Source organism: Ciconia boyciana, chromosome 1 (genome assembly GCF_034638445.1).
Source record: "Ciconia boyciana chromosome 1, ASM3463844v1, whole genome shotgun sequence".
Taxonomy (NCBI): domain Eukaryota; kingdom Metazoa; phylum Chordata; class Aves; order Ciconiiformes; family Ciconiidae; genus Ciconia; species Ciconia boyciana.
The window spans coordinates 198343692-198371376 of record NC_132934.1 but is presented as its reverse complement, the minus strand read 5'-3'; the positions used below and the strand labels follow the sequence as shown (position 1 = coordinate 198371376).

The 27685-nt window shown below is 37.6% G+C and overlaps 1 protein-coding gene across 3 annotated transcripts; it reads right to left on the bottom strand.

Moving 5' to 3' along the window:
• Positions 1–54: 54 nt before the first annotated feature.
• On the bottom strand, positions 55–27685 carry MTMR6 (myotubularin related protein 6). 3 transcript variants are annotated; one of them, XM_072850476.1, is made up of 14 exons: positions 27570–27685; positions 22661–22777; positions 20569–20764; positions 19402–19559; positions 18519–18647; positions 17303–17437; positions 15976–16108; positions 12260–12369; positions 11043–11168; positions 9747–9796; positions 8753–8953; positions 7904–8038; positions 7698–7824; positions 55–5837 (listed from the first exon to the last, which is right to left on the bottom strand). In XM_072850476.1, exons 1-14 carry the CDS (start codon positions 27591–27593, stop codon positions 5577–5579), a joined length of 1902 nt encoding a protein of 633 aa, XP_072706577.1. In that variant the 5' UTR covers positions 27594–27685; the 3' UTR covers positions 55–5576. The 3 variants fall into 3 exon arrangements, with proteins under 3 accessions (XP_072706577.1, XP_072706578.1, XP_072706579.1); XM_072850477.1 differs by having other exon boundaries at positions 20569–20731; XM_072850478.1 differs by lacking the exon at positions 22661–22777 and having other exon boundaries at positions 20569–20731; positions 27570–27682.

The window sequence follows — 27685 nt, the reverse complement described above, 5'->3', positions numbered from 1 at the left end:
CTGCTATTATAAATGGACTATTTAATGCCCAGTTAGATTAGCAATATCAAGATCATTTTATTTTAAGCTTTATGGATTTTCAAAACACATACAAATAGAATACTTATTACAAAATTCCATTTGCTAAAGTTTCTTCAGGAATATACATCAAGCATGATCCCAGCACACAGATAAATGACTTTTACAGAGAGCATTACAGAGCAATAAATGCTAGTGAAACAGCCAGTCTTTCCAGATACATTACAATGAAAACAGTTTTCTTTCCCTTTGCCACACCCAACATTTGAATAATTTTTTCTTTTTTTTAAGTAGCCAGTTCTGAAGTTAAAAATGTGTAAGTAAACTGACTGTGGAAGTCAACAGGCACTCAGAAGCCCTGAAAGGGAGAATAAGCAATATTTTTCAAGTTCACTAGTTCAGGGGTAAAAATCCCTGAGAGACAGGAAAACAAACAACCCGTTTTCTTTGATGGAAAGATGTTTGTCAAGGGACATTGCCAACAGACAGCCGTAAAGACAAACTACAGGATTGAAGAGCAACAGTAAGACAGAGCAAGGAAACCAATCTGTAATGCTAGGTAATGAAGAATGCCTTCGTGGGGCAGCATGGGACTTCACCAAGGCTGCCTACTTGCAAGAAAAGCATTCAGCAGAAATATGTGCAGGCATACAAAGCATGAGATATGTACATGCTAACCTTGTCATTAAGATGGGAAAGACTTTTACAGTATGTGTCAAAAACTATAATCCCACTTAACCATAAATAGTATACAACTGACCTCAAGAGTTAAACTATAAACAAGAATAAACAAAATATTGCACCCCAATTTCAAAGTCACCACCAGGACATTTATTACTTGAAGCCAGTAGATTAAGAAACACAGATCCATATATATTTTCTGTTGCTTGATGCCAGCTACAAGTTGCTCAGCTACGAGCGTTTAAGGGACCAGGTCAATGAATTCTCTGGGACCTGGAAACTGATCTCAGAAGCAGCATGCCTCTGACCTTCCACCTCAAGTCCCTGAGCTGCTGCTGGACATCAAAACAGCTCTACTGCTTCTACTTTTTATGAGTCATAGCCCAGCAGGGTCCTGTTCCTTGCTATATGCTGTGACAAGGGTCCTGGCTACATCTTCTTCCTTAAGCCTATTGTGCATACAGAAGTTGCACCATTGAATGATGATGCCGTGCTGATTTTCAGTGCTATTTAACATGTCAGCAGGTCAAGCTAGCTAGATCAAACATAAGCTCACCCCTACGGTTCACTAATCGGAGCCTTCAGGATAGTGGAAGAAAACTGCAGTACTTCCAGGTTTTTGAAACATCCAAAGCATTAAGAAGCCTGTCACATCTGAAAGACAGGTATCAAGCACCACAATAAGCAACACTTGGAGGAAAGTGTGGCATAAATGGTGAAAGCAAGTCAAAGCAGACTTCAGTCTAATCTAAAGATCTAATCCTAAAGGTTAATATAGGTTTCATGACCAGTATACTTAAGTCTGTGATCAGCTATAGGCTTAGAACTATTAGCAACTAAACAAGAATTTTAAGAGCAACCCTTGGGTTCTGACCTGAAGATCTATAAGTTACCACCGTGGAGGAATGATCTAGTTTGAAATCAGATCATCTTTAAACTAACTAGAAAGCAATCATCATGCTTATGTGAGGCCCTCATGCTAGCCACACTTGCTCAAGAGCAGGGCAGGACTCTAAAGAACAGATGTTGATAGCATGTGCCCTGTGCTATTTTAACATCAAATTTCTTCATATTACTTATGTCACTTCCTTAAGAGGCTAGTAGTTAAGCCAAGCTACCCCAGCCCCACTTCAGCCCACCTGTGCATCCAGTTATGTACTTAGTTTACCAGAACAGGAGTAGCAAGTTCTCAGAGATTTGCTGATGTGTTACTTTATCAAAAGGCCATAGGAAAACAGCAGCTACAGAGGAAGAACACATCACCTTTCCCAGCAAGGCATTCTCCAGTGTGCTTATCCTGAGGAAGAGACACATAAAACTGTCACAGCTTGATTTGCAATAGCTTTCCCTCTAAAAGAACATTGTATTAGGGCATTTGTTCCACATAGGGATGTGTGGCTTTACAGAAGTACTGCTGTTCCAATTCTCTAAATGGACTCTCCAGACTTTTGCCCTAGATTTAGGTCACTAGTAATTGGACATGTGTGGAAAACGCACAGGCTCAGTTCAGTGTTGCTTAATTAATTTCTTAGTCTGTTGATTTGGCAGTCATCCTACAAAACAGAACAGTTGGATATTTAAACTTGTATTGAAGAATACATTATGACAATAGCAAGCCTCCCAAAAATAAGCCCAACTCTTTTGGTCTTAGTTAAATAAGTATTTTTAAATTGCCTGGAGTACAAAGTGAAATCAGTTTTAGTTGCTCAGGTGAGACTATCAGCTTGGTTAAATAAAAGGAATCATTTCTCTTTTATAGCATTCAGATTGGAAAAGAGATCAAGCGCAGCACAAAACAGAAACCCAAAGACTTTACCAAGACCTTCTCAAGATGAAGCACAGAATTGACAGGTGCCAAAGTCTTGCAACCAATGGAGCAGAATCAACTATAGCAACTCTATCTGGGACATTATATTCCCAAGCAACCAGTGAGTGCACCAGCTACACATTCATGCCGCAGCTTGAAAGAGAAAGAGTTCTGTCCATTATTTTTAGCTGTACCAGGTACCTTTCAGTATTTTAACTGCTCTTGAAGCAGCATGTTCATGATGAAGAAAAGCTCATCCACTGAAATAAGAAAATTCTTTCTGCTCCCAGAAGGCTTCTGCCACAGTTTTTTAGTCAACATGCTTGATGTTTTTTAAACCCTTCAAGGGCACAGAACAGTCCCACTGTGCTGAGTCCTGGCCATCCTGCCAAGCTTTCTGTTGGAGCTCACTTTGCTACCATCTATTTACTTCACCACAGGTCCCATGTGCTTTAGGTAGTTTTGGCTTAAGCCTAAACAGCAAATGAGAAGAGACAGCTGCCTCTCTGCAGGAACTTCTCACTAGTGACCCTGGGGGCTGAGTTGGCAGAGCTATCTGGACTTTATCAGGCTGCTCTACAAAACAGCCTTATGAACTGTGTTCACATATTAAACTGGAATAAAATATTTACTTCAGATCAGGAAGTATTGTATATTTTGATGAAGAAACAGGTTCAGTGCTTGAGCAGATAGTTTTATGGCATTTTAAAGCTGACCTAACATGCCTACCTTGATTTAAAATAAAAAGGCATCCTGATTCCTTTTGCTAAGAAGTAAACTCAGCCAATAAAAAGGGCCTGAAAACTGAAATAAACTCACTTTAACAGCACTGGGAGGGAACAGATCTTCTCTTTAAAAGCCTTGTATACAGGGCTACTCAGATGGTTGTTAAAGTAAAAACAACATACAACAATATTTGCAAAAAAGCTTAATATAATCTTCGAGTCTATAAACTCTAAACAATAAATATGAAAAGTGTACACGGCACACCAGAGCAGCTAAATATTAAAAACAAACAAGTGCAAATTGGTAACACTTGCCTATATTGTCAGTGATAAATTTGTCACTACTGTGATACAATACAAGCTTCGTATATCAGATGTTTTTCCAAAGGAAAACCACAGAACCAAGTTGATACAGAAGGTGAGGGAGAAGAGGAGACAATAAGTAACAAGGCACAAAACCCTCTCTTGCTGCAAGCCTGTAAGGCACCACTGTGCAAACGTGAAACTATCAAAACCTGTAGTGGAGAAATTCTAAATGTATTTAAGTTACTGAATAATGTATTTTAAAGATGACACTAAGCTCATATCTTTGGGAATAAAAATACTTCTGAACCTTTATTTACATTTATAGACTTTAAAAAAACAAATAGTGAAATGGGTGAATTAATACTCAAATACAGGAGTCACAGTTAATTTCTCCCAGACAGCTTCACAAGTGCAACTTGATCATGACCTATACTGGCCTTGTTAATAGATTCCTGGATCCAATATGGTGCAGAGGGAAATGCTGCCAATTATGTCAAATTGTGTGTGGCACACCAGTAATTTTAACAAAACAGACTTCGGGGATTAGGATGAGAATAAACTCATTTTCACTTGTAACCAAAAATGATTTAAATCCAGAGATAAAAGGTCAGTAGCATTAATCTAACATCATACCTACAGATCTTAATACCCAAAGTTATAATCTATATCGCTATTTAAGAACCGGGCACCAGCATTTTTCTTCCCTGTTACCTGCTCAGAAAATCCATCATGAGACAAACTTCAGCAAAAACCTTCTCCCTTACTAGAAAGTTAGAGATACATAATTAAGCTTACAAACTGCAAGTTTCCCCCTTTTTTCTTGCATCCGATCTCTACTACATCCTGCTAGAATAAGTTTTTGTCCCCTCCCCAGTGACATAATCTCCAGACTGTACTGAAATTACCTAAAATATGCAGAGGTTGAACAAGTTTTTACAAGATAAGTGGGTTTCACTAAAAACTAAAATTTTCTATGAAAGATTTCGGAGGCACTCAGTTTCTCATGAGCTTAGGACACATGAATGACTTTTTTTGTACCGGGGAATGATGTCAGTAGACTATGCTTCCAAAACTTCTGCTTCCGTTCTTGCAGCTTGAACAACTGGCACAGCACATAGTAAACAATCTGAATGAACTTGACAATTCAGTTATTGGCTAAGTTTTGTTTTCTTACATGACATATTTTACTCTTTTTACTATACACTTAAATACCTTGCCACAAATCAAAACATTTAAGGTCAGACAACCAGTAGCTTCAATGATGCTCAATCTACTGAGCTACCAGAGAAGAAAATCAGGCCAATCTATTACATTTTAAACAATAGAGGAACTGGAAGAAAGAACAGTCTTCAGTGATAAGTTAACATTCATGTAACTATTTGCCAAAAGGCTGTGCCAGTTTAGGCATGCTTCATTCCTTATATTCAGTCCTGTTTTAACGAAATAACAATTTGAGCAAATACAATGTAAACAGAGCCAGGTAGACTGCAATAGTAAAAGGACAACAATATCATTGATCTGACAGGTTTAAGGCCAACTATTTATGATTTGAAACATATCATACTTTTCCATGGCACTTAATACACTGAAAGTTAGTACTGGGTGACATTAAACAAGGGTATATATATTCATATCATATGCAATATATACATGTAGCTTCAGTTCCTAAAATAGAAAGTTCAAGTTCTTGCCCAAATAAAATCAATCTGTGAAAGACCACCTGTGTTTTCCTATACTGAATAAAGTAATATTACTGTTTGAATCAAGTTAGTGCAAACTGACTTAAGTCCAAAGACATACCACTCCTTGATTTTTAGTCACTACTTACCAAATGCCCCCATTTCTTTTAAAACACAACTACACTTTTTTTCCTTAAAAGAACAGCAAACACTTGACAACTAGCATGCTGTTCTAGTCTACGTTAACAAAACTTGCCAATATACAAATCATGTTCTGGTCATGCAGCACAGACCCATCCTCAAAATAATCCATCTCTTAATTCAGTCAGTCTAGAAGAGGAGCACAGTGCCAGATTTTAATTAGCAGGTCATTCTGGCCACTCCGTACTCCAAGCTGACAACAGCAGGCTCAGCTTTTGAGAACTCTGCCACAAATTCACTGTAGCGATTGTCTGCTGTGTTGCTGCCCTCTATAGTTCTTACAGCATCATTCACAGGGATCAGTGGCTGCTCCTTCTTGAAGCACGGAGGAGTCTTCAGTGCTATGGGTGCAGGATGAGCAGACTGCTGATGTTCCTTCTCAAGGACTGCATCTGGCTGCCCATTTCTCCGTTTTATTTTCTGAAATATAGAGAATAGTTACTAACACTGAGCACGACTGCTTTACTGATAATACTCTGCTTTGAAAGGAAGTGAATCCACTTCTTTTGCTGGCTAACCCAGCATCTGCAGAACCCTGTATTACATACCCTAGTTTAGATATGTAACAGCATTATTAAATGTTAGGCCATTGGGCAAGACATTTTTCCCCACAGTTTACAACAGATGCTACAAGCACTGTATGCTTAAAACTTGCAGCTGAGCAGAAGGGAGAAAAGTTGCCTGTCAACGTCCATAGAGAAGGAGAGGTTCTTCCAGGCTTGCCCCTTGTTTGGTTGCTATCAAGATGGGAATACTTTCTGGATTACAGGCAGAGGAAGACAGGCCTTGGTACTATTAGCAAGCAGGGAGCTTGCAGTAGACCACGAGTCTCTTAAAGACAAAGAGCAGTTTCATACATAAGCCCTTACGTCCTTTCTAAAAACCCTGTAAAAGACTTTTCCTTCAGATCTGAAAAATGCCAATACAGTTTGTTCAAATGCAGGAATACACTGAAAGATGTCAACTAGAAAGCAGGACTGGAGGAAAGGACCTATCCTGCAACCACTGAGCAAGAGAAGAAGAAAGACTTGGATTAAGGGTTTGTTGTTTTTTTCTTTAACCTCAAACAATCTCAGCCAGTAACTGGGAGCTTGAACTAGTTAACTGAACTAACTTTTTTGTTGATGTGTTTGTGCTCTATTAGAACTGAGACTGAGCCCAGAAGACTTTGGTGTTTCTTGACACCAACTTTTTGAAGATGGAGACAGCAGTAGGAAAGTTTACATCAAGATTTCAAATAACTACATCCCTTCATCACTCAAGTGAGAAATGTGGGCTCAGGTGAAGTTAACACCTTGGACCAAGGTTTTAGAAAATTCAAAACCAAGACTTCACTTTACATCTTGCTTATTCTTCAGCTTGCTTCATCTTGAGTTTATCTTGCTGCTTCAATTGTATAAAAACTTTAAATACACAATTAAGATTTGAAACAGTTCAAGATTAAGTTACCTGCATTCATTACGTTACAGTAGGATCAGTTTAATAAAATCTTTCCTCCTAGAAAAATTGTACTTCCCACCTGCCCCCCAACATAACATACAGGAGTTATTACCATTTCTAGCCACACAAAAAAGTAAAACTGATAATTAGATAACTTTTGCATTTCTTAAAAGGTATTATTCTGAAGTTTCAGCACCTTAACTGACTATAATGAAGTATCAATTAAAAGCCACTGATTAAGTCATACTAGAAAAAAGTGAGAGACACTGTTCAGTCTTTCCTGGCTGTTTACTGTAGCACCTAGAAGTCATTTATAGAAATCTGATCTTTGGATTTAGCCCTGTCTTCCAATAAGCATTACAATGTATATGCCCCTTAATTATGGTGACTTACAACAGCATGCACCTGCATATGAAGTTAAAAGAACAATACTTACTGCTTCCATTTTAGTAGCTATAATGGAAATAAAACATTTTCAGTCTCCTTGGTTTAGCAACACAGCTGTAGCTATGATGGGTACCTTGTTATCCAAGATAAGTTTCACATAAATTTAACCTACATTAAGCTATCCTCAGTAATGCTTTGATAGTAGGAGCACTTTTACATAATACAGTTCATCAGTAAAGCAAAATAAATTGTGCCTAAAAGCAAAACATTGGCTGCGTAGTCTGGCATTCAGCATAGAAGCATACAGTGAAAGTCAAAGTCAACATTACATAGAATAAGTGCTAGGCCAGACAGTAGTGACATTCATGTGAAAGCTAGCAGCACTATTACAGACTATAAATGTGAATTTGAAGAACAAGTCACAAGTACACACACTTATTTTGTAATACTTACAGCTTCCAGTTCTTTAATGTCTTCCTCCAGTTGTTTATTTTGTTCACTCATGTTCATTATAAGATTGAACACAGATTGCCTGGGATGCATACTTCGATCAAACTGATGGTACATATTTCTCCAAAACCTGCATGAAGCAGACAGTTTTAACCATGCAGGATAAAGACAAAATTGAAGAAGAGATACTATATATGATATAAACTTACTTAAAATTGAATGATACTGTATTAGGCTCCAAAAGAGTTAATTCTGGAGAAAAGTCTGGATTATACAGAGGATTCCGATATTTCTTTTGTTCATCCAGAAGGAACGGCCACAAGGAATATGTCTTCTCTTTTAATCTTAAAGCAAGAAGAGATCAATGTCAAGACGCTGACTACAAGCAAAAGACAGCAGCAGTTCAACTCATAATAAATCAATCTTAATTTTTTAAAAAAGTTACCAGAAATACTTATAATCTTGAATTAAAAGCTCTTAGTAAAATCAACTTCTTCCTGGCATATACTAATGTTGGATAGAACTGTCAGTTTTAGAAGTATTACTGCTTATGTTGTGCAAGTTTTGCCTAGTTGCAACAAATGCTTTTAAAATACAGTTTGAGACAAAGATGAACTGATGAAAACTTTACACAAGTTCAGACGTTTTCCAACTGAAAGCATTAGGAGACATTCTATTAATACTTCTAACTGACTGTAATTAGTCTTGAGCAGGCAAGAATTTTAAGGTTACCTAAGAATAGATAGGTGGAGGGAATGAAGTGATACTTCCAACTTAAGCTTACCTATTTGGGGGGAGGGGGGGAGGCGGGGCCACGGGCAGGAAGAGGGAGAAAGAAGCCTTAACTTTCCCTGTGAAAAATGAGCATGGGATTTTCTCCCAGAATTAGAAAGACTGTCTTCAGCATGCAAAAGCATGCTGTTCCCTGATGCAGCTCAACATTTTCAGTAATACCAGCCCCGTCTCTATTTCTATTCAGAGCCTAAAATGAAGAAGATTCACAGGAGTTCTTACTCTGCCAGAATAAACAAAAGACACATTACAATATGTCTGCTTACTTTAGTTCTTCTCGCTCTTTTTGGCAGTTTCCAAGGAAGTTACCAAACTGGCATGAATGGACATGTTCATGGATCTGAAGAAGGAAAGCTTCATTGTACTCAAAGGCTTGTGGAAACTGCTCAGTCAGATTCCACACACTTTCTAAAAACTGGGTGAACACTGGTGAGATCTCTTTTGGATCACCATCCAACTGACAACACCTGAAAAAGATTCCATAAACAGATTGAAACCAATTTAAGTTAGAAATAAAAAAGTCTCAGTTGCACTTGTTTTTAAATGACAGCACATTAATCTGACACTAGCTTTAGTCTGGAGATTAAGCGCCTAACTTTGAGAACTGGGGCAATTTTTGAATATAAATAAGTCTATATTTAACCTATTTTTCTTACTGGTAAGTAATCACACATCTGTATTCAGTACAGAAGAGCAATATAAGAAAGTTAAGTTTCTTTGTGTCTATTACTTCCATAGTCAACATTTGGAGTATACCAGCTAAAAGCAAATTAATAAGCAGTAAATAGCAGCAAGGCTATTGTCATAGCTGATGATATGCAGATCAAGGGAAAAAAAGAACTATTAACATACAGGACTTCTAAAGGTAGGTGTGATTTCATCATTTAAAGTAAACCTAAATGTAAACTCATTTTTAAATATATTAAAACTAAGTGTTTTATATTGCCTAAATAACTGAAACATAGCTTTAGATTGGTTTTGCACTGTCTATGCATACGTGCAGACCTAGCTGCCGTCATCGACCCCTGAGAGTGAGGCACCAGTAGCAGTAGAAGTGTATGTCTATAACAAATTAATTATCCAATAGGTATTTGAATAAATAGCAATACACAAAGTGTATAGCCTACTAAAAATAGCTTACTCATTGCAAGATTTCTAGCAACACTGCAGTAGTTTAACATCCACAAGTTGTCTTTTGGTTTTAAGAATACTTAATTCAGTTCCCTGTATACATTTTACTGTATTGGAAGAGTGAACTACCTGTCAGAGAACTTGTGCCCAAAAGAGATCCAGTCCTTCTCTATCAAGACCTAGAGGGTAAAAAAAAACCACATACAACAATCTCATGTAAAATGTTACTTAATCTTAAATCTATAGCATTAACCCCACAGGTTATTGATATATTGTATTTTAAATACGAGTCAAACTATTTGTCACTTCATAGTTCCCTTATTTTCTTGGAAGTCTTTCACAAGAGATTCTCAAAGCACATTTCTAAAACTAGTAAAAAAGTTCAGCCAGTTGACAATCCGATGACTGCCGTTAAGCCAGGCTCACTTTAAGCATACTCATGTTGTATGACGTAAGTAGATTATCAACCAACTTGCAAAAAATTGCAAAATATAGGAAAAATTTTAGTATTGCATTCCTGCTATCATAGTTTACATAAAACCACACAATATAATCTTTGTAACATTTTACAGCAATAAGTTTGTTAATATCAACACTAGCTTGTTTTATCACTTCAGTCACAGTATCAAGCACCAAAAGGAACACAGGACTGCGTGCCCATTGCAGAAGTTTTCCCAGAAATCTAGTTGACAGTGAGGACTAAAAACCAAAAAGATTAAATGACTTCCCTAAAGATTACACACATTTTCACTATTCACAAGAAATGAATCCTCTAATTCCTCCTCAACTTCACTTTCATTGCTTGTAATATTTGTGGCAGTTAGTTCTAACCAATACATGGAGCTAGTTTTATGTACTGTCTTTCAGCAATTCCCATAACACCTTGTATTGCCACTGCAGAACACTGTTGATGTTCCTACTCTAAAATTTGGAATAATCATACCGAAATTATTCTTCCTCTCTACAGGAAGATGAAGAAATTTAGATTGCTTAAATATATTCAGGTCTCTGTCACCAGAGGAGTTGTCATTTTCAGATTTTAATAATGTTGATTTTGGGACAGGTGATAAAAGCACAGAACTGCTATAATTTAGTACATCTACTATCTCACATAAGCACTTCGGAATCCTTGTATGTCATAGATAAGGGGCTTTTTTGGATGCAAAAGGCAATCATTGCAACATTTCTGCAGGGTGCCTAAAGAAATCCTCTATTTGTATTTCAGTTTTTTAAATTTTAAATAAATGGTTCTTCCTAGTAGCAAAGTATTTCTAAAAGAAAGATTTATCAGTATACTGCAAATCTTACTTTGTATTTGTAACTATTTAAAAAAGCATCATTGTTTACACTACTCCCTTTCACACTCAAACATTTTACATGCTTTATTTACCAAGGAACAACTCAACAATGCAACAGCTTGCTTACCATGAATCCTTTGATTGTTCTATAATAGGAATCCAGTAAGAGAGCTCCAAGAGAACAAACTTGGGAAGTCCTATCCCAGCCATCTGAGCAGTGCACTAATACACTTGCGCTCTCAACCGCTATTGCCTGTGAAACACAGTTGTTTCTTAGTGAATGTTCCATTCTAGACAGAAGTCAAAATTTAGTAAATAAATACAAAAGCTATATTTATCCCAAACTCACAGCATAGACCATTTTATTTAACAAAGCCAGAAAAATGTTTATTATGAGGGAAGGATTTGATACTATCAGAAAGCTAGAAATTGCTGTCCATGAACGTACAGACAATTCCTTATAAAGAAAAGGAAGTCCACTACCACCTCTGCACAAGGTAACAATAACATCTACAGTGGTTCCCAATTCTCTTTCTACCCCTTATAAAACTAAACTTAAAAACCCCTTGCAATGCATACTAAGAAAGAAGTAGACTACACATTACAGACCAAACAGGTTAAAAAACTAAACCAACACAAACACATCATTAAAGATACCCACTTGTTCATCATTATACTACACAAAAGATGAGGAAGAGGAAATGCTTATTAGCTTCAGCTAAGAATTCAAATCCTGTTAGCCCAGATATTTTGGGGGGTCATCTTTAGCAGAATCATCCACTTTTAACTAAAGTAATTCCTTGTTATTTCACCTAGTAAAAACAAAGATCCAGGTCTTTTTCTTCACCCAGCCTCCCTCAAGTCAAGCCCTTGGCTTCACAGGTGCCTGGCAAAGGCAACTGTTCCTCTGAAATCTTCATAAAGAGTCCCATTTCCTTGCCAAATGAAGTCACCATAGCCAGTTTGGCTTCTCTGCCATTAGTGCCCCAAGAGTTCTGTTTTTCAGGGTACACTAAGTAAGTTTGTTCCGTCCACCTCCAAACTGGTTACGCCTTTCATAAATACCTAAAAGAACCATGGAGTATAAGAATCCCTTCGTCACCCAATAAGGTGACCAAACAGCATTCAAAAACATCCCAAAACATTAGCTGGCATATTTAACATCTCCAATCATAAAGAAACACATAACACTTAAAACAGTGTTATCAGATGTATTGGTGTATACTAAGCTTCTACCTCCAAAAATGTCAATTGCAGAATTTTACACATTACATAATATTAAGTATAATTTCACCTGGTAGCAAGTCAATTTCCCATCAAATAAAGAAGCAGCATGCAAGTTACCTTGACTAGGAAGACAGCAGCATCCAACACAGCTTTGATGTGACGCAGCCATCCAGAATTCTCCAAACCGGACAAAAAGTCATTGACAGACAAACCCTTCATGCCACTGACTGAAAGAAACCAAGAGTTAGAAAGCCTGAAGCAGTTGCAGCTACCTATACCCTGCAATGGAGAAAGAAGAACAATTGTATATTGTTTCTAATGCCCTATGTTGTAAGTTAATTAGAAATCTTCCAGAAAACCACCACTCAAATGGTTAAGAGAGGGGTACTACAAAACATTCTCCATCCAAAATTCAACTCTGTAGAACTACAGTAACCATGATTGACAAGAGTAAGATCTTCGTGTCTTTTTGACCAAGTAACATTCAAAGGAAATACACTGGTTATCCCCAATAGGGACCCTTACCCTTGCCTTACCAAGGAAGGCAACACAAATGCCAAAAGCTTACCACAAACACTTGAAAGTTACAACTATTAGTAGGAAGTAGCTGCATCCAGACCATATACACAGTTCAGAGTAGTCAGACTACCAGAGTTTCATCACCTTCTCCACTCTGCTTAGGAGAATAAAGTGAGTGCAGTGCAAGGACATGGTGATGAACTGAAAACCATCAAGGTTTGTCTACCTCCAGACTTGACATACAACAATTCTGACTGATCTCTACCATTCTTCCCAAGTATACTTTGATCCTGTAATAATACCACCAATTGAGAAGGCAGGGAAGAACTCGAGTTAAAGGAAAGTTGCCTTACAGCATAGCAGCAAAAGGTGTAGAGGCAGACTGAAAGTTTCTCACACGGACACTTACCAATTCACAATGAGACAGATAACCTGGTTCTTGTACCATTTTGAGTAGCAACTCACAGTTACATTACTGTCCAAACATAAAACAGCTTCTGGCAATAATATTCACTAGCTAATATAGCTTCAGATATGTGTGATTCTATGAGAAGATACCTGATGTTGCCATCTACAAAAATACCTGCCTCTGCCACAGCAGAAGCCTACTTTCTACCAAGCTTAACGGTTGGACTTCCTGATCCTAAAGGTCTTTTCCAACCTAAACGATTCCATGATTCCAAGCTAGTGGACCCCAAATGAAAATAAAAAGGCTCCACAGCCAAAAGCTATCGGGGGGGGGCTGGTGGGGGTGGGGGTGGTGAAGGGGGCAGTGAGGATGGGATCATTTCCAGTCCCTTACAGTCCCTGAAAAGGTCAAAGATTATCTATGGTACCACCAAGACATTTAGCTACTTCACAATAACAATCAGTCAAGATAGGTTTGGCTATATGGATCCCATCATAAAAACACATGCCCTGCATGCATGTGAGCCCCAAAACTTCAATGTTCCATTGCTTGATTGTCCTTACACACACTAGTAGCAATGCCTCAGGCAGCAGTTCAAGAGACTAGAACCTGCAGACTGAAACACAGTGGGTTGGGGGCAGAGGTTGTTTTTAAACAAGCAAACAAAACCAAACAACCCCATCCCCCATACAGACACTCCACATAACCCACAAAACCCCCTTAGTTAACACAATTCCATCATCAAAATATAGCAGCAGACTACAGCAGCTGCAGAAATATTTCCTGCAGAAATGCTGTTTCTTAACATATGCAAAACCTTTTTGCTTATCAGAGTTCAATCTTTTCTGACATGTAATACTATATTTTTAAATATATAAAAACCAGACTTTATACTGAATACCACAGCCACAAATTTAGTCTATGTGAAGATTCTTCCATTAGTGTTGTATAGATGGGCAGTATGCCCATCAGGGAAGCAGAGTCATGTCCACACTGAAGAAAACTATTCTAGAAAAGTTTTGTTTAATTGGATGCAAGATATTTAAAAACAGCTGAATCAGAGATGAAGAATAGACTGTAAATCCCCCTAGCATGCTCCATGGTGTAGTCCCATTACAAAAAGATGTTGGGAAGGATTGTGTCTTACATTCTGCTTGCAAATGGAATCGTTAGATTCTGAAGGAAATCAGGCAAATAGACAAAGAGCCTAGGAGCAGGACACATGCTGAAGAATGAATAGCAGTTGTTTGTTATAAATAAAACTAAGGACAGTTACAATGGCTCTTGAACAGATAGGGTCGCTGGTATCACATTCCTATTTAAGAACGTTCAGTTCAGTACATCCAGGAGAAGCTAGTGCATAGAAGTTAAATGATTCATAGCTTAAAATGAGGAGAGTGCCATTTTCATAGCATTTCCTTCCTGATCACCACACTGATGGCACGTTTCTACAGGGGTCTGAAGAGTCAATGATTACACACCTCCCTAAATTTTAAGGGTCCTTCCTACTCCTAAAGATGCTTTTACTTCTAGACTGGCATTCAGCAAAATTCTAGTGAATTATACACACTGAACAGAGGTAGAACAACTCTGTTCATTTACCCCAAAACCTGATCTGGAGAACAACTATAGACATTACTCATGATTTTGTTTCAATCGAGTTTAAATAAACCAATCCTCCACACAAGGAAAACCTAAAACATATTCCATCCTTAATGAAAGCTACAGAAAGATATTTGGGAAGTACTGGTGGTGGGATGCCAAGTCAAATGGAAGGAATACAAAGTCTGCAGAGTTCACATTTCTGTATCAGACATTATTACACAGGAGCAGGCCTCAAAAATAAATCAAGATTTATTAGCTAGATTTCTGGAACTGAAGATATTAGCAAAAGAAAGAGGGATTATGCAAAACTTAAAAACTGTTCAGGCTCACACTGCTCATCTTTCTCATCAATAAAGTACATGCAGGAATAACCACAAAAATACATATTATCAAAGCTCAGTAGTATTCCATACAGAGTGCCCGAAGAATAGGTTAGCAGCAGTTACAGGCTCAATGAGAGTGAAGTCAGACTACACTACTAGTCTGCAAGATTTCTTGACCAATGTAGCCAGAACATCTTCATCAAAACAGGCTTCCATACAAGTGTAAGCCTTCTCCAGGACTGGAAATATTTGCATAATTCTAGAAGGCAAGCACTTATACATGTATTGTTTGTCAGGTGTGGAAGCCTGACTTCTGCCACTGTAATCTCCACAGAGTACTAACACTCCACAGAGCGTCTTAAATTTGTTTGCAGCTGTTTACCTACATAAAGTATTAGCAGAACTACTTAATAGACTTCTGCCTCTGTTTTCACCACTGGGCAGAGGCAGCAGTGCAGTGAGGTTTTTCACTTCTCCCCCTGCCCCCCTCTCTACAAACACTCTAAGATGTACCCACAAAGATGTGGCTCACCAGGCCAAAGAGCTCAAGTTTTGTATAGACCATATGCTTATTGTGAAATCTGTGGAACTAAGTGTTCCTTGAAGAATCAGTACTCTATATATGAAAATGTATGTATAGACACACACTATTTTGTGTATTTATATTACATGTGTGTGTATGCATGTCTTGGAAAACACAGAAGTCTTTCCCACAAGCCACTGACACATTAATCAAGTTCACCCAAGGCATATGTGCCACTCAATTTTCTTCAAAACTCCATTCATTGGGTTTACAGTTTAAAGGTAAAGATTTAAGGTAATTCATTACCACAGAGCACAGCAAACTGGTACTAAACATAGAACTGGAATAAAATATAGAAATATCAATACAGTTTGTGTAAGCTATTAAAGACTTCAGGAGAATTGGGTAAATATCCAATTTTCAAATACACTATTATAGCACAGTTAGAACGTACCTTCCAGAAGTTTTTGTAAGCTGGATCTCATTACGTGAATGTTTTCAATGCCAACAAACTGGAACCTAATGTTAGAGTAGTTGTCTTCATTCTCATAGCCTTTCCCAGCAGCTCTGTTTGCCATTGCATTAAGCTTAAAAGAGCAAAATAAAAACACTGAAAACCAGTACTTGAAATTAAAATTTCAAATTAAGAAAGAAAAGTCATGTAATTTCAATAGAATACATTGCAGGGGAAAAAAAGAAACACACAAGAGCACGTACTATAAACGGATTCTAATAAATTAACAGTTTGTAGCAAATCAACTTGAAAGCATTCAAGTGTAAGAAAGGCATGGTACATAAAAAGCAACAGGCAGTCTATATCTAGAGCTGACATATCTGAATAATGCATTTAATAATTTCCTATTCTCTCCTCCATATTGCCACCAAGCCACCTTTACTTAATTCCAAACGTTTTTGAGCAAAGACACTACAAAAATAATTAACCTAAAAAGGAAAGAGTAAGACCCAGACTTAACTATACATGTGCTTTCCAGGCATTCTAAAAATGTCAATTTTGGGAGTAAGAAGCTAATAAATTGCTGCAGCTATAAAAGTTACAACTATAAAAATAACCACAGCTGGCTCAGTTTCAGTCTGTCAGACTGACCTACTGCTGAACCCTGCTCAAAGTAAGTGCAGATCCTACAGTGTAGGATTTTCACTTTACATCCTTGTTTTCCAGCTCCTGTGTTCAGAGATTTGAGTGAAATGAATACCAATTTAAATGCAGATGGGTCTAAAGAGTGAAAGTTACCCCACACATTCCAACACAGGTCAAAACCCCAACATAGTTCAATTTAATTAGACAGCGATGAAGTATTACCTCAGAGTGCTACAACAGAATTTCCCCTACTTCTTCCTGGCTAACACAGACAACAATAGCAGTTTTCACAAAACTTTTTCACAGAACACAGTACTCCCTCCCATTCTAAAAGAAACCCCAACACAGCTTACCATTTCATGAATTTAATTTCAAACAGTTACAATGACTTGGATCCCACCCAACTATTCACTTCTTAACTATGTTTTAAGTATATTTTTAAATACACCTCCCCAAAAGTTCACTAGCACATGCAGTGAATTCTAGCTGGGTCCTGAGAAGTGTTCAACTTCTTTAAGAAAGCAAGTAATTACATGTCTTAGAGAGGCCTAATCGTACCTTTAAAGAAGATTTTTGTCCATGATGGAGTCATATTTAACTCCAAATTTTTCAGAATTACACTGTATCCCTGTACTCTAATGTTCATGAAGAGAGGCTAGCCTGTAGAACCTGAAGTACGTACCTTTGGCCTGGTGTCCATGACATACATATAGCGATTTGAAGGATTTGCTTTACTGATGGCTTGCAACATGTGTTCATCTTCCAGGCACCTGGCACTGAAACCTGAGAGAGGCTGACTGCATCTGCAAATTGCAGCCTACCATGGAAAACAAAGAACAAATGAGCATCAGTTTAATACCTGTAGTTGAAATGCTTTGCTTAATTCTAAAAAGACACTGAAATAAATTGTTTCATTTGGCAGATAACAGCACTAAACTGAAAAAAAGTTTAGGTGTTCCAACTTTTTAAGCACATCACTTGCAGATCTTCAAACACAGTACCTACAGCTTAAATCTAAAGATTTATCCAAACATTTTTTTCAGGCTCATCTACATGGGCAAGGTACCAGTTTACATAGACTTTCCCCAAGTATAAAAATTCAAAAAAGTGTAGGCTGGAAAAAATACAGTTTAGGAAAGCAAGTTACTCTCTTGGTATGAAGTGAATTATGGTTGGTTTTCCTACTGCAAGTAGGATTTTATTATTGCAAGTACAATATGTTATCATCTAATGTATTTTTCATCATGTCATTTTCAATTATATATTGTATTTCAGAAGGTATCAGGTGCATCTTCCAAATAATAATTATCTCCAAATGCATCTAGTAGCTTAACACTCATCCTTCATAAACTCTTCAACTCAGCAATGTGACAATCCTTCTCTCCCTTCAAAGACACCCCCTAGCTGACACAGGCAGATGCTGCTTCACACCACTCTACCAAATCCTGCAAAATCTTTTTCATCCTCTAGTTCTTTTTACCTTGCAAATTCCTCCTTAAAGAGCCAGTTCTATTCTTTCAGTGTTTTGGGTGGGTTTTTTGGGTTTGGATTTTTTTTTTTAAACCCCCATTTTGACCTAACAGATTTTATTCTTGATATATCAAGGAAGACTGATCCCTTTACAAAAGGCTATCTTCAGTTATCTTAAGGCCAGTTTCTGAAAACTTTAAGAGATTCAACTGATTATCAACTGATTACTTAAGGATTTCTTTTAAACTGGCTTAGCTTAATTCAGCATCCTGTTAGACACTACTAGTGTCAGCTGTATTTAAGGTTATCATGAGTTATGCCATCCTCATACAAGTCACTGTACTTACCTTCTTATCTACCCTGAACTACTGCCAAGCGTTGAGAAATACTTTTCAGCACATTTGCATTAAGAGGAAGACACACTATACCTCTTTATTTTTATGATAATACGACAACACTGGGAATCTTCCTTTGCTTCTGAACTTGGAGCTACCAACAATTATGGGCTTGCTTGCAGTTCTAGGAACATAAAGTTCTCTAGGATAGGTTTCACAAATCTGAAAGACACAGATACACAAAAATAATTTTATGTACAAGGCACAAAGCCTATACGAGTTTTATTGCATCCAATTTGAGAGATGTTAGGTGAAATAAGAGACAAAGGATAAACACTAACATGATTCTCTATACACATGTAAATAGCTCAGAAGAGGAGACAAGCCATGGATAAAGATGTACAAACTGGTATCCAAGTTATACAATGAAGCACTGCTGGAAAGCACTGCTATACTAGCATTCACCTCTCAAGAATGCGACTCTTCAGTAGAAATGCTAAGAATGTGTTTCAAATAAAATATTGAAGCTATCTCCCTCCTTTCTTGTATTTGCAGATTATAAAGTAAGATGAAATCTAATCTGGGAATCAGCTGCACCACCACAGCCATTGTCTCCCACAGACAACACTGCAAATGCTGAAATAGAATCCTTCTCAGTTAAGAGAGATAACAGAGCTGCAGAGCACCAGAATTGCTGGGGCTGGGCTTCAAACAGGTAAGTACACTCTAGAAACAATCCCAAAGAACATATGCATCCATGCACACATACTCTCTCAATGAGGCCTTGGAAAAAAACTTTCTAGTTGAAGTTGTGAGATTGCACACTGATTAAGGAGTTAACTCTCTCCACCTGCAAGTTTTTGCTTATGCTGCAAGCCAGGTGATTTCATAGTATTACTGTTTTCTATAGGACTAGAGTCAGAGGATAAAGCAGAAACAAATGCAGAGCAAAACATGTTTCCATTACAACACTTACCTTATAATCACGATTTGCATCGGACAACTGCCAGTTAGCATTTGGCACTCCCATTCTCTTATATTCTTCTGCTAGATCAATAAGCTGCCAGCCTTTGACTTGCTCAGATTCATTTTGTTTTGGATTATAGGAGAAGGCATACAGTTCTTCATATTTTGCTAAAAGGTAAAGAATAGAACTATGTAATGAGTTGTCCCCCAAAAATGTCTGAGCAGAGAAAGGTAGCACAGTTGACAAGTCTTGAAATTGCCCAAACTGCAGAGAAAGTTTCAGGCTTCAAGATTCTCAGAAGCAAGACTAAATACATACTTGACACTCCTGAAATACTTATTCTGCAACTATCATACTGTTAACTGACACAATTATAGATATTTAGTTAAAGGTAGGTTACGAGAGCTTTGAGTGTGCTTGACCCATTTCAGCCAGGACATTTCTAAAGCCATAAGGGCAAAGAAGAATTCACAAAATGAAGACTGACAAAATTAAACAAGACAAAAGGCAGAATTATTAGAAGACTTCACAAGAGCTAAAAGAGCAAACAATTTTTGGAGGTAAGAACAGAAATGTACATCTACTGACCTTTAAAAGCAATAAGTTTTAAAGTTTCCTTTAAAGCAAAAAAGCTTTCAAAATATTTTGTGTTTTTCCTGATACACTATTCACATATCACAGATTACAACATTTTACAATGTTCTAAACACAAATCAGAAAACACAAAAGACCATACTAGGTGACAGAAGTCTCTTGTAAAGCTGAATTGGTAGTGCTATTTTAGCATCAAAATTTCAGCTTTATTTTTGAAACTGCATGAAATTAGTAACAAGTTAGTATTTGCTTAGTAACATTTTATCTATGGAACACACAAATTAAGAAAGACTATATGCATTTATATTCACTATTTCAGGGATAACATTAGAAATGGAAAAAACAGGATTCTCGCATTCTGTTAGTGAACATCAGTGACCTACAAAAGCCAGGTAACACTCCTTCTGAATTTGTATGCAGATTAAGTATTAATCATTAAAATTCTCTTACATACCAAATCCATTTAAAAGACTTTTACAAAATGCACATTTTAAAAACATATATAAGACATGGATTTCTCCACCAACAACAACTTGTTATCCAGGCATATACTGAAAAGTTTTTTGCAGTTAGAAGTATTACCTGTTCTTGACAGCTGAAGCAAAGAGTTATAAATGTCATGACAATCTCTCTCTCTGGGAACAACAAAGTGAACTATCCTGAAGTTCTTGCACTGGATGACAAGGGGGCAGCCAGAAGTAGTCAAGGGAAGTTTTTCCACTGCAGCAATGTGATGATGTAGTATCTGTGGCATACAAGAACTCACAGCGTAAGAACGCTGATGAAAAATGAGAACAGCACACTATTTACAAAAGCAGATAAGACACATTAAGCAATGCTGAATATGGATTTTTACTAATTTTGTCAATCATTTAGTTATAAAAAGATAAACTTAGAAGAAGAAATCCAAGACTGGCATTTTGGTCAGGATACCATAATTTGTCAAAATTTAAGTATTCTCTTGCCTCATATTTTGAGGTGTTACCTAGTGTTTGTAAGAGACAGTAAATATCCTTCTAAATGAAAAAAAAATCAAGAAGTCAAATTCCACTGGGGTTGTTCAGTCCTCTTCTAACTTTGCTAACTGACACTTTTACATCTAATTAGGCAGGGTCCAAACAGGCCATCTGCTTTTAAATTTTTTTTTAAAGGATCTGCAGGAACATACTTCAGAATTTTCAGGCAAAAAAGTGAATCAGGGAAAGCAACTCAACGTGTAAAAGACACAGAAGATGGTGAAAATTTTAGAATTCCAGTATTCAACATCTATAGAATGAACAGTAGATAAGAATCTCCTGTATTCCATTGCACTATGTAGACATGAAAGTCTCTCAGCTAAATGCCTTTCAACCACTCTTAACAGAAGACCGTCACAGTAATGGATATACAAAAGCCCTTCATAGATTTATCTGCCTGGCAACTCTACACAGAATTTAAAATACATGGGAAAGTAACAGCTGATCAACCATGGAAAGAAAGCCATAGATACATTACCTCAACTGAACAAGATGTTCTTGATAGCATTTCAATTACCTCACTGAAGTAATAATCTCCTCTTAAATATTGATCAGAGTTAGACAGGCATCTGAAAGCTATGCTGCCAAATATGCATTTACAAAGAGACTGTATCTTGGAGACATTATCATAATTATACTTGGTACTTGCATTATCATCACAAAAATGCAATATTCAGTGCACGTTCAATTTCCCCAAAATGAAACCTTTTAACAATGCACAGGGAGACAAGTAGTGCTTCTGAATCATGTTCTCCCCAATAACCCATTTTGTATGAAAGGGGAATGATTTGGTTTGTACAAAACTGTACGTTGTATCCATGAACAAATCACAGAAAAATAACCTTTCTTGAGGCATCTAGTGAGGTAACCAGGATACAAGATTAAAGGTAATCCAAAAAAATACACCTACAGAAAAAAAAATTAACCACAATCAGGGAAATGAGATTTCATCCTGGAGGATGACAGACTTAAGGCACTGACCTCTGTCAGGTAGCCGGGCTATAGCAGAAGCCAGAACTTGATGTCCATATGTGTGCCACCAGGGCACTGAGCAGAAAAACTAATGGGATTTACTGTACTAGCCAACTTTGTACAACATTGGTAGTGGTCATCAAGAAGCTGCAGCCCCTTCTGAATTCTTTTATTCTGGAGATGAACACTTGGGAAGAAACAGCTGTTTACCACTCTAAAAAAGGGCATGGGATCTTTAATATTTCACCAAAGCCTAGATCTTGGATTTTGCTGTCTCATTTAACCTAGGCAGGATCTAAAATACAAGGTAAGTTAAGCATCAGGTTTAAAATTTCTGTGTTAAACTACCTAGCAGGCTCCCACTCCTGCCTCTGAATTGTGGTGCAAGTCAGTTGTTTAAAGAAAACCACCACACATTGACTCAGGAATACATGTGAAGGCTATAGAAGAAATTACAGCAGCTTGAAGAGAAGTGAACATTTTCAACACTACCTGATTTCAACTACAGCAGTGTCATGCAAGAGTACAATCTGCAAATCATTAACTTATTATGATACCATGAACAAGGAGAACATGGGGAATAACTTAGATGAACATTTTAGTAAACAAATTCAACCTTAGATCAGGAAGAACAAATGCATCTGGAGAACCTATGCTTTTAAGCCACAAGCATTTGTTATCCTTACCCACGTTTCTCTCTGGCTTGAATCTATGAATAACAGATGAGTTGCCGTAAGGTATAGAGTTCCTGTCAGTGACTTATTGCTCGTGCTGAACCTATCGAGTAATTTCACTTGCTCTACCTGTAAGAAAAAAGGGGTGGGGGAGCAAAACTTAATTTTTGCTTTTTGTAGAAAGCAAAATCCTAACTTTGCAAAAGCTCTGTCAGTTTGTGCAATAATTTTGAAAGTGGTAGAAAGCATAACGCAGCACACATAAGGCTATTTGGGCCAAACTATTAGGAACACAATAGTGGTCACATAAGCTTCGAGAAGACTGACTAGTTAAAATATCCCATTTCGATACTAAAGTGCATAATGAAGGCACAATGCTAGGCTCATCAGAATACTTACTCCATATACATAACTACTATGGTTATTTACTAGTAAAAGAGACCAGGATATCAAGCTTTTAAAAAATAATTAAGAATGAGTAATTACTAAGCATTTAGACTGCTTCCCCGAAGTAGAGCAAATGCACACTAACAATTTCCTGTTATTGAGATGCCAGCACTGAATTAACAGCTCATCACAGCAACATGCTTCATTGGCTGTCTGCAGACTCAAAGCCATGAAGATTATGTCCTCCTGACTTCAATTTTAGTTATCTACTGTCTTTTTATCATCCCCAACTTTAAAATCTAGATCATCATAACGTTCCCTCAATCAAAATAAATTCTAATTAAATGTAAGCATTAATAATTATTAACTAATAATTATAACAATCTCTTAGAAATTCAAGGACTGTGCTGGCATTTTAAGCAGGTATTTCAAGCTTGAGTCTTGCAAGGGCAAATTTCTCCTCCTCGTATTCTGTCAACATTGTCTTACATGATTCTTTGTGTGCAACAACAGGAAAGGAATGTAGGAATGGCTTATCTCCATGCATTCCTCTATATCTTGGCAGCACTGCCTCATTAATGCCAAGTTAAAACTCTTACACTTGAGGCTTGCTGCTACTGCCATTAAATGCATGGTGGAACTCCAAAAACTTCCACACCAGCAAGACCAGCACCATCTACTGTTCTGATGTTAAGCCATTTTTAATTCATATATACAAACGTATTTATCTACTAAAAGCACATATAAACCACTAATTTTCAATTTCAAATTCAAAACACTCTTTTCAATTCAGGTATTCCTTATAATCTAAGAAGGCTTAATTTTGTGTTTGGAAGTTAGAAAAGCAATTTAATGCATACAAAACAGAATGGAGGAAACACAAATATCTACTAAAAGCCAGTAGTACTATGATATTCTAGATTTCAGTTTAGAAAGAAAAAAATTGGAAGCTACATGCATCAGTACCTCAAAATACATTATGCTGTAACCAGCAAGGTATCAGTACTCAGATACAGAGAAGCATAAATCAATATAGCACAGCCAAAATGCAGAAGTCATTTTGGGCAGCTCTGCAGCAGCAACTGGGGTACCTGGCACTGAACCTTCCCAGCAAATTGAGAAGTGCACAGAAACTGCTCCAGTTCTGTTCAGTAACACAACCCACAAAATCCTGGCACGCAAAGTTCCATTCTCCTCCATGTAGCAAGAGAGTTATGCTCAAAGCTGTATTTCTATGTTTTTTGAGGAGAGGCATTAGTGCTCCAGCTTCCTCTTACACAGGTAAAGTCTTCAAGAATTCTGAAAGCTAAGTTCTAGATATACTGTTCTTAAAGACAACTGAAATGTAGTTTAGATTCAGCCTCCATAGATGACATGTTCATTTAAATTTGACCCAAGCCAGCTTTAATGGGTGCTCAGCTAGACACTTTTTTTTTTGCTTTTTAATTGTAAAGTTTGGCAAATCCTTAGTTATGAAAAACAAGTCAGTCATCAGTTTTGAAGAGAATGGGTTCACAAGATTAAGACATTGAATACTGCTATTGAGTTTTAGCACATCTGTAAACAAAGATCATTTAAGTAGTCAGAAGTGATATTCTGACAGTAGCTAGTACTAACAAATTAGTGAGTTTTTACACCAGTAAGAATTTGAACAGCTACCTCAGTAATATAGAGTATTTACAGTGAAAGAGTCACCAAACAGTTTATTGGGATTACGAGTTACAGATTAAAGGCAAAACAGGCAAAGAAATGTTTCAATATAGGAGACAAGTTGGAACAGAAAGGAAGGCTGAAACTATACCTCTGAAATCTTGCATTAAAAAGCTGAAGGATTAAATTAGAACAATTAATTCAAGACAAAAAACAATTACAGTATATAATTCCAAGATTCTTATTACAACTTTGTATGACATTTGCTGAAATTAAAAGGAGCGAATTCTCCATTTAAGACTCCATTTACGTCTCCCTTCTCCATTTAAGTCTCAAGCTTGCAAACATAAGTTTAGTATTCAGCAGTCAAGCTAAGCAAAGCTTTCCATCTCTAGTAGAAAACCCATCAGTATTTTCACAAAAACAGATTTGACTTCAAATATACAAACAGATTTGACTGAAGAAATTCCAGTCTTTTCTACTATGTTTTGCTTTCAAATATTTTTAAGGTGTCTTTAGTTTTAAAGCTTCGTTGCAAAACCACAATATTCTTATTTGTAATTTCACCACTACCCCCACTTACGACATATTGTGAGCTGGTTTTCATCATTTGTTGCTATGTAAGTATATATTCTCAGACAGAAGTGATTTTTAAATTGACCTCATTTCTTTATTCAACACAAATCTGTTGGACAGTTTAACTTCACAAAAAACTAAACTTTATTTCAGGTAGCTGTGCTGACAGTTATAAAACAATTTTAACTTCAGTATTTCCAAACTGAAGTTTGCGGAGAAATAAAACCTATTTCACCACTTTCTCCTATGGATGACAGCTTCCCTGCACAACAGTTAATTTGTGCAAGACTGCACTGCTATTTCAAGCTTATTTCACTCTTACTTTAATAAAACAAATTGAAAAAAACCGTGAAGTGCTGTCAGATTAGAAAAGGTAGGTATGTCTCAGAACAGTTGGAACAAGATCCAGCTTGAGCCTACACATGCACTGACCTTTTAAGGCCCACAGTGCAGGCTGTACTTTAGTTTTCTTTCTTCTTATAACTGTAATACTCATAATTATTACCATCTAGCATATATGCATTTTAATCCACCTGGATATTCAATAAACCAACAGCTTACAAAAAGCTAAGCATCACAATTATAACCAAAACCTCATGCTATTTCTAGCCATGAAATCGACATTTTTCAAATGGATACTTTTTTTGTATTAATTATAAAAATAATTGCTTCAAGTAGTAAGTCTTATAAGTTGTGTTCAGAGCTTGTTTCTCTCTTCAGTTATGTTGCTACATGAAGTATTTTTTCCCCAGCAGGGGCCCAAAAACATGCATAAACACAACCACTTGCAGAGGCAAAGAAGCCAGTGACCCATACCCTTTCTAGTCTCAATTTCAGGTTTGAAACTTAAACTACTCAGATCATCAAGAGACTTTGGTTTTAGTCTAGTTTTTATCTTGAAGTTAGTTATTGACTGTAACAATACAATATTAAGTTCACAAACAAGGAGTTTCAGGTTTATAAGTAAATAGGCTGATAAAGAAACCTTATCTCCAATCTGTCAGCTTGGTGCAAGATTATTCCACCTGGTAAATTAAAGTGTCACTAAGAGTAGCTTCACCAGAGACCTTCGTCCTGTTTCATATATACACATACAAATATATATGAAAAATAAAACTAGCTATATACATTTTATATAAAAATTATATAAGCTGTTACTAAAAAAAATTAAAAGCCTGCTCCTTTATATAATTATTGGTTATAAACCTACTATTTGGAGCTGAAATATAACCACTCCTTTTCTGCACACATCTATAAATCTAGTTTAAAGTCAGACTGCCAGGTTAGGGAACTAATCACTTGACAATTTCCAGGACCCAACAGAGACAGACAGTGTTTTCAGTAGCCCTTGCAGTCAGGGCTGATGAGCAAGATGAGAAAAATACTGTTAGAAATTTAATTCTGTAAGAGCTGTGACTTAAAAACTTACCTAAAAATTATTTACAAAAAGACAACTTATGTCTTTTTTTTTAACATCTTAATTACAGAGGAAAGACAAACTAACAAACTAAAACTAGAAAAAAAAAATCAGAAGTCTAAAATGTCAAATGCAGCTTACCTAATTTTTTTTAATAGCTTAACACATTACACATATACTGATAGCTTGCATTCCTAACAACACAGTCTTTAAAAGGAAGGAAGAAAAAAAAAAAGTGTTGTTTTCACAACTTATTTGTCTCCAAAATTAGGAAGAGCTGCATGGAACCACGTCCCAAGTACAAACACCAATTGCAGTCCTCCCAGCTGGCTTCTTCTGTTCCCCACCCTGCATTACAGCCCTTGCTACACCAGAAGAATTTTTAGCTGTTCCCCTTATTAACGAGAGAGTTCATTCCAGCGGAGTCCCACCGGTGCAGCACGCACCGAGCTCCCCACGGGAGCTTTTACCCCTTCCAGCCCCGCGGCTCAGAGGGAGTCCAGCCGAGAAGTCTCCGAGAAGGGCAGTGCCCGCCGCAGCGGGCCGGGGCGGGCCCCACACCCCCGGCTAGGCGCCCTGCGGCGGCCGGGTCCGGGGGGAAGCACCTGAGCCAGGCACCCCCGCTGCCGGCTGCCCCCACTGGGGCCCAGGAACACCCCGAGCGGCACGAACCGCCCCAGAGCCCCTCGCGGGAAGGCACCAGCTACAAAATGGAAGAAGGAGGACAACAACGCCCTCGCCCACAGCTGACAGCGGCGGGGCAGGGACTCGCCGAGCCGAACAGGCCCTCCCCACCCCCCCAGTTACCGGTGCAGCACCGGCAACAACGCCGTCGCAACGCCACCGGCCCCCCCGCGCCGAATGACCGCCTCGCCCGAGAGGCCAGGGTACCTTGGTGGTACGGATGTGCTCCATAGCGGTGCCCGCTCAGCTGCGGCCGCCGCCCGCCGTGGTGCTGCCGGGCCGGGGCGGCCGTCACCTAGAAACGCTTCCGGGGCGGGGCGGGG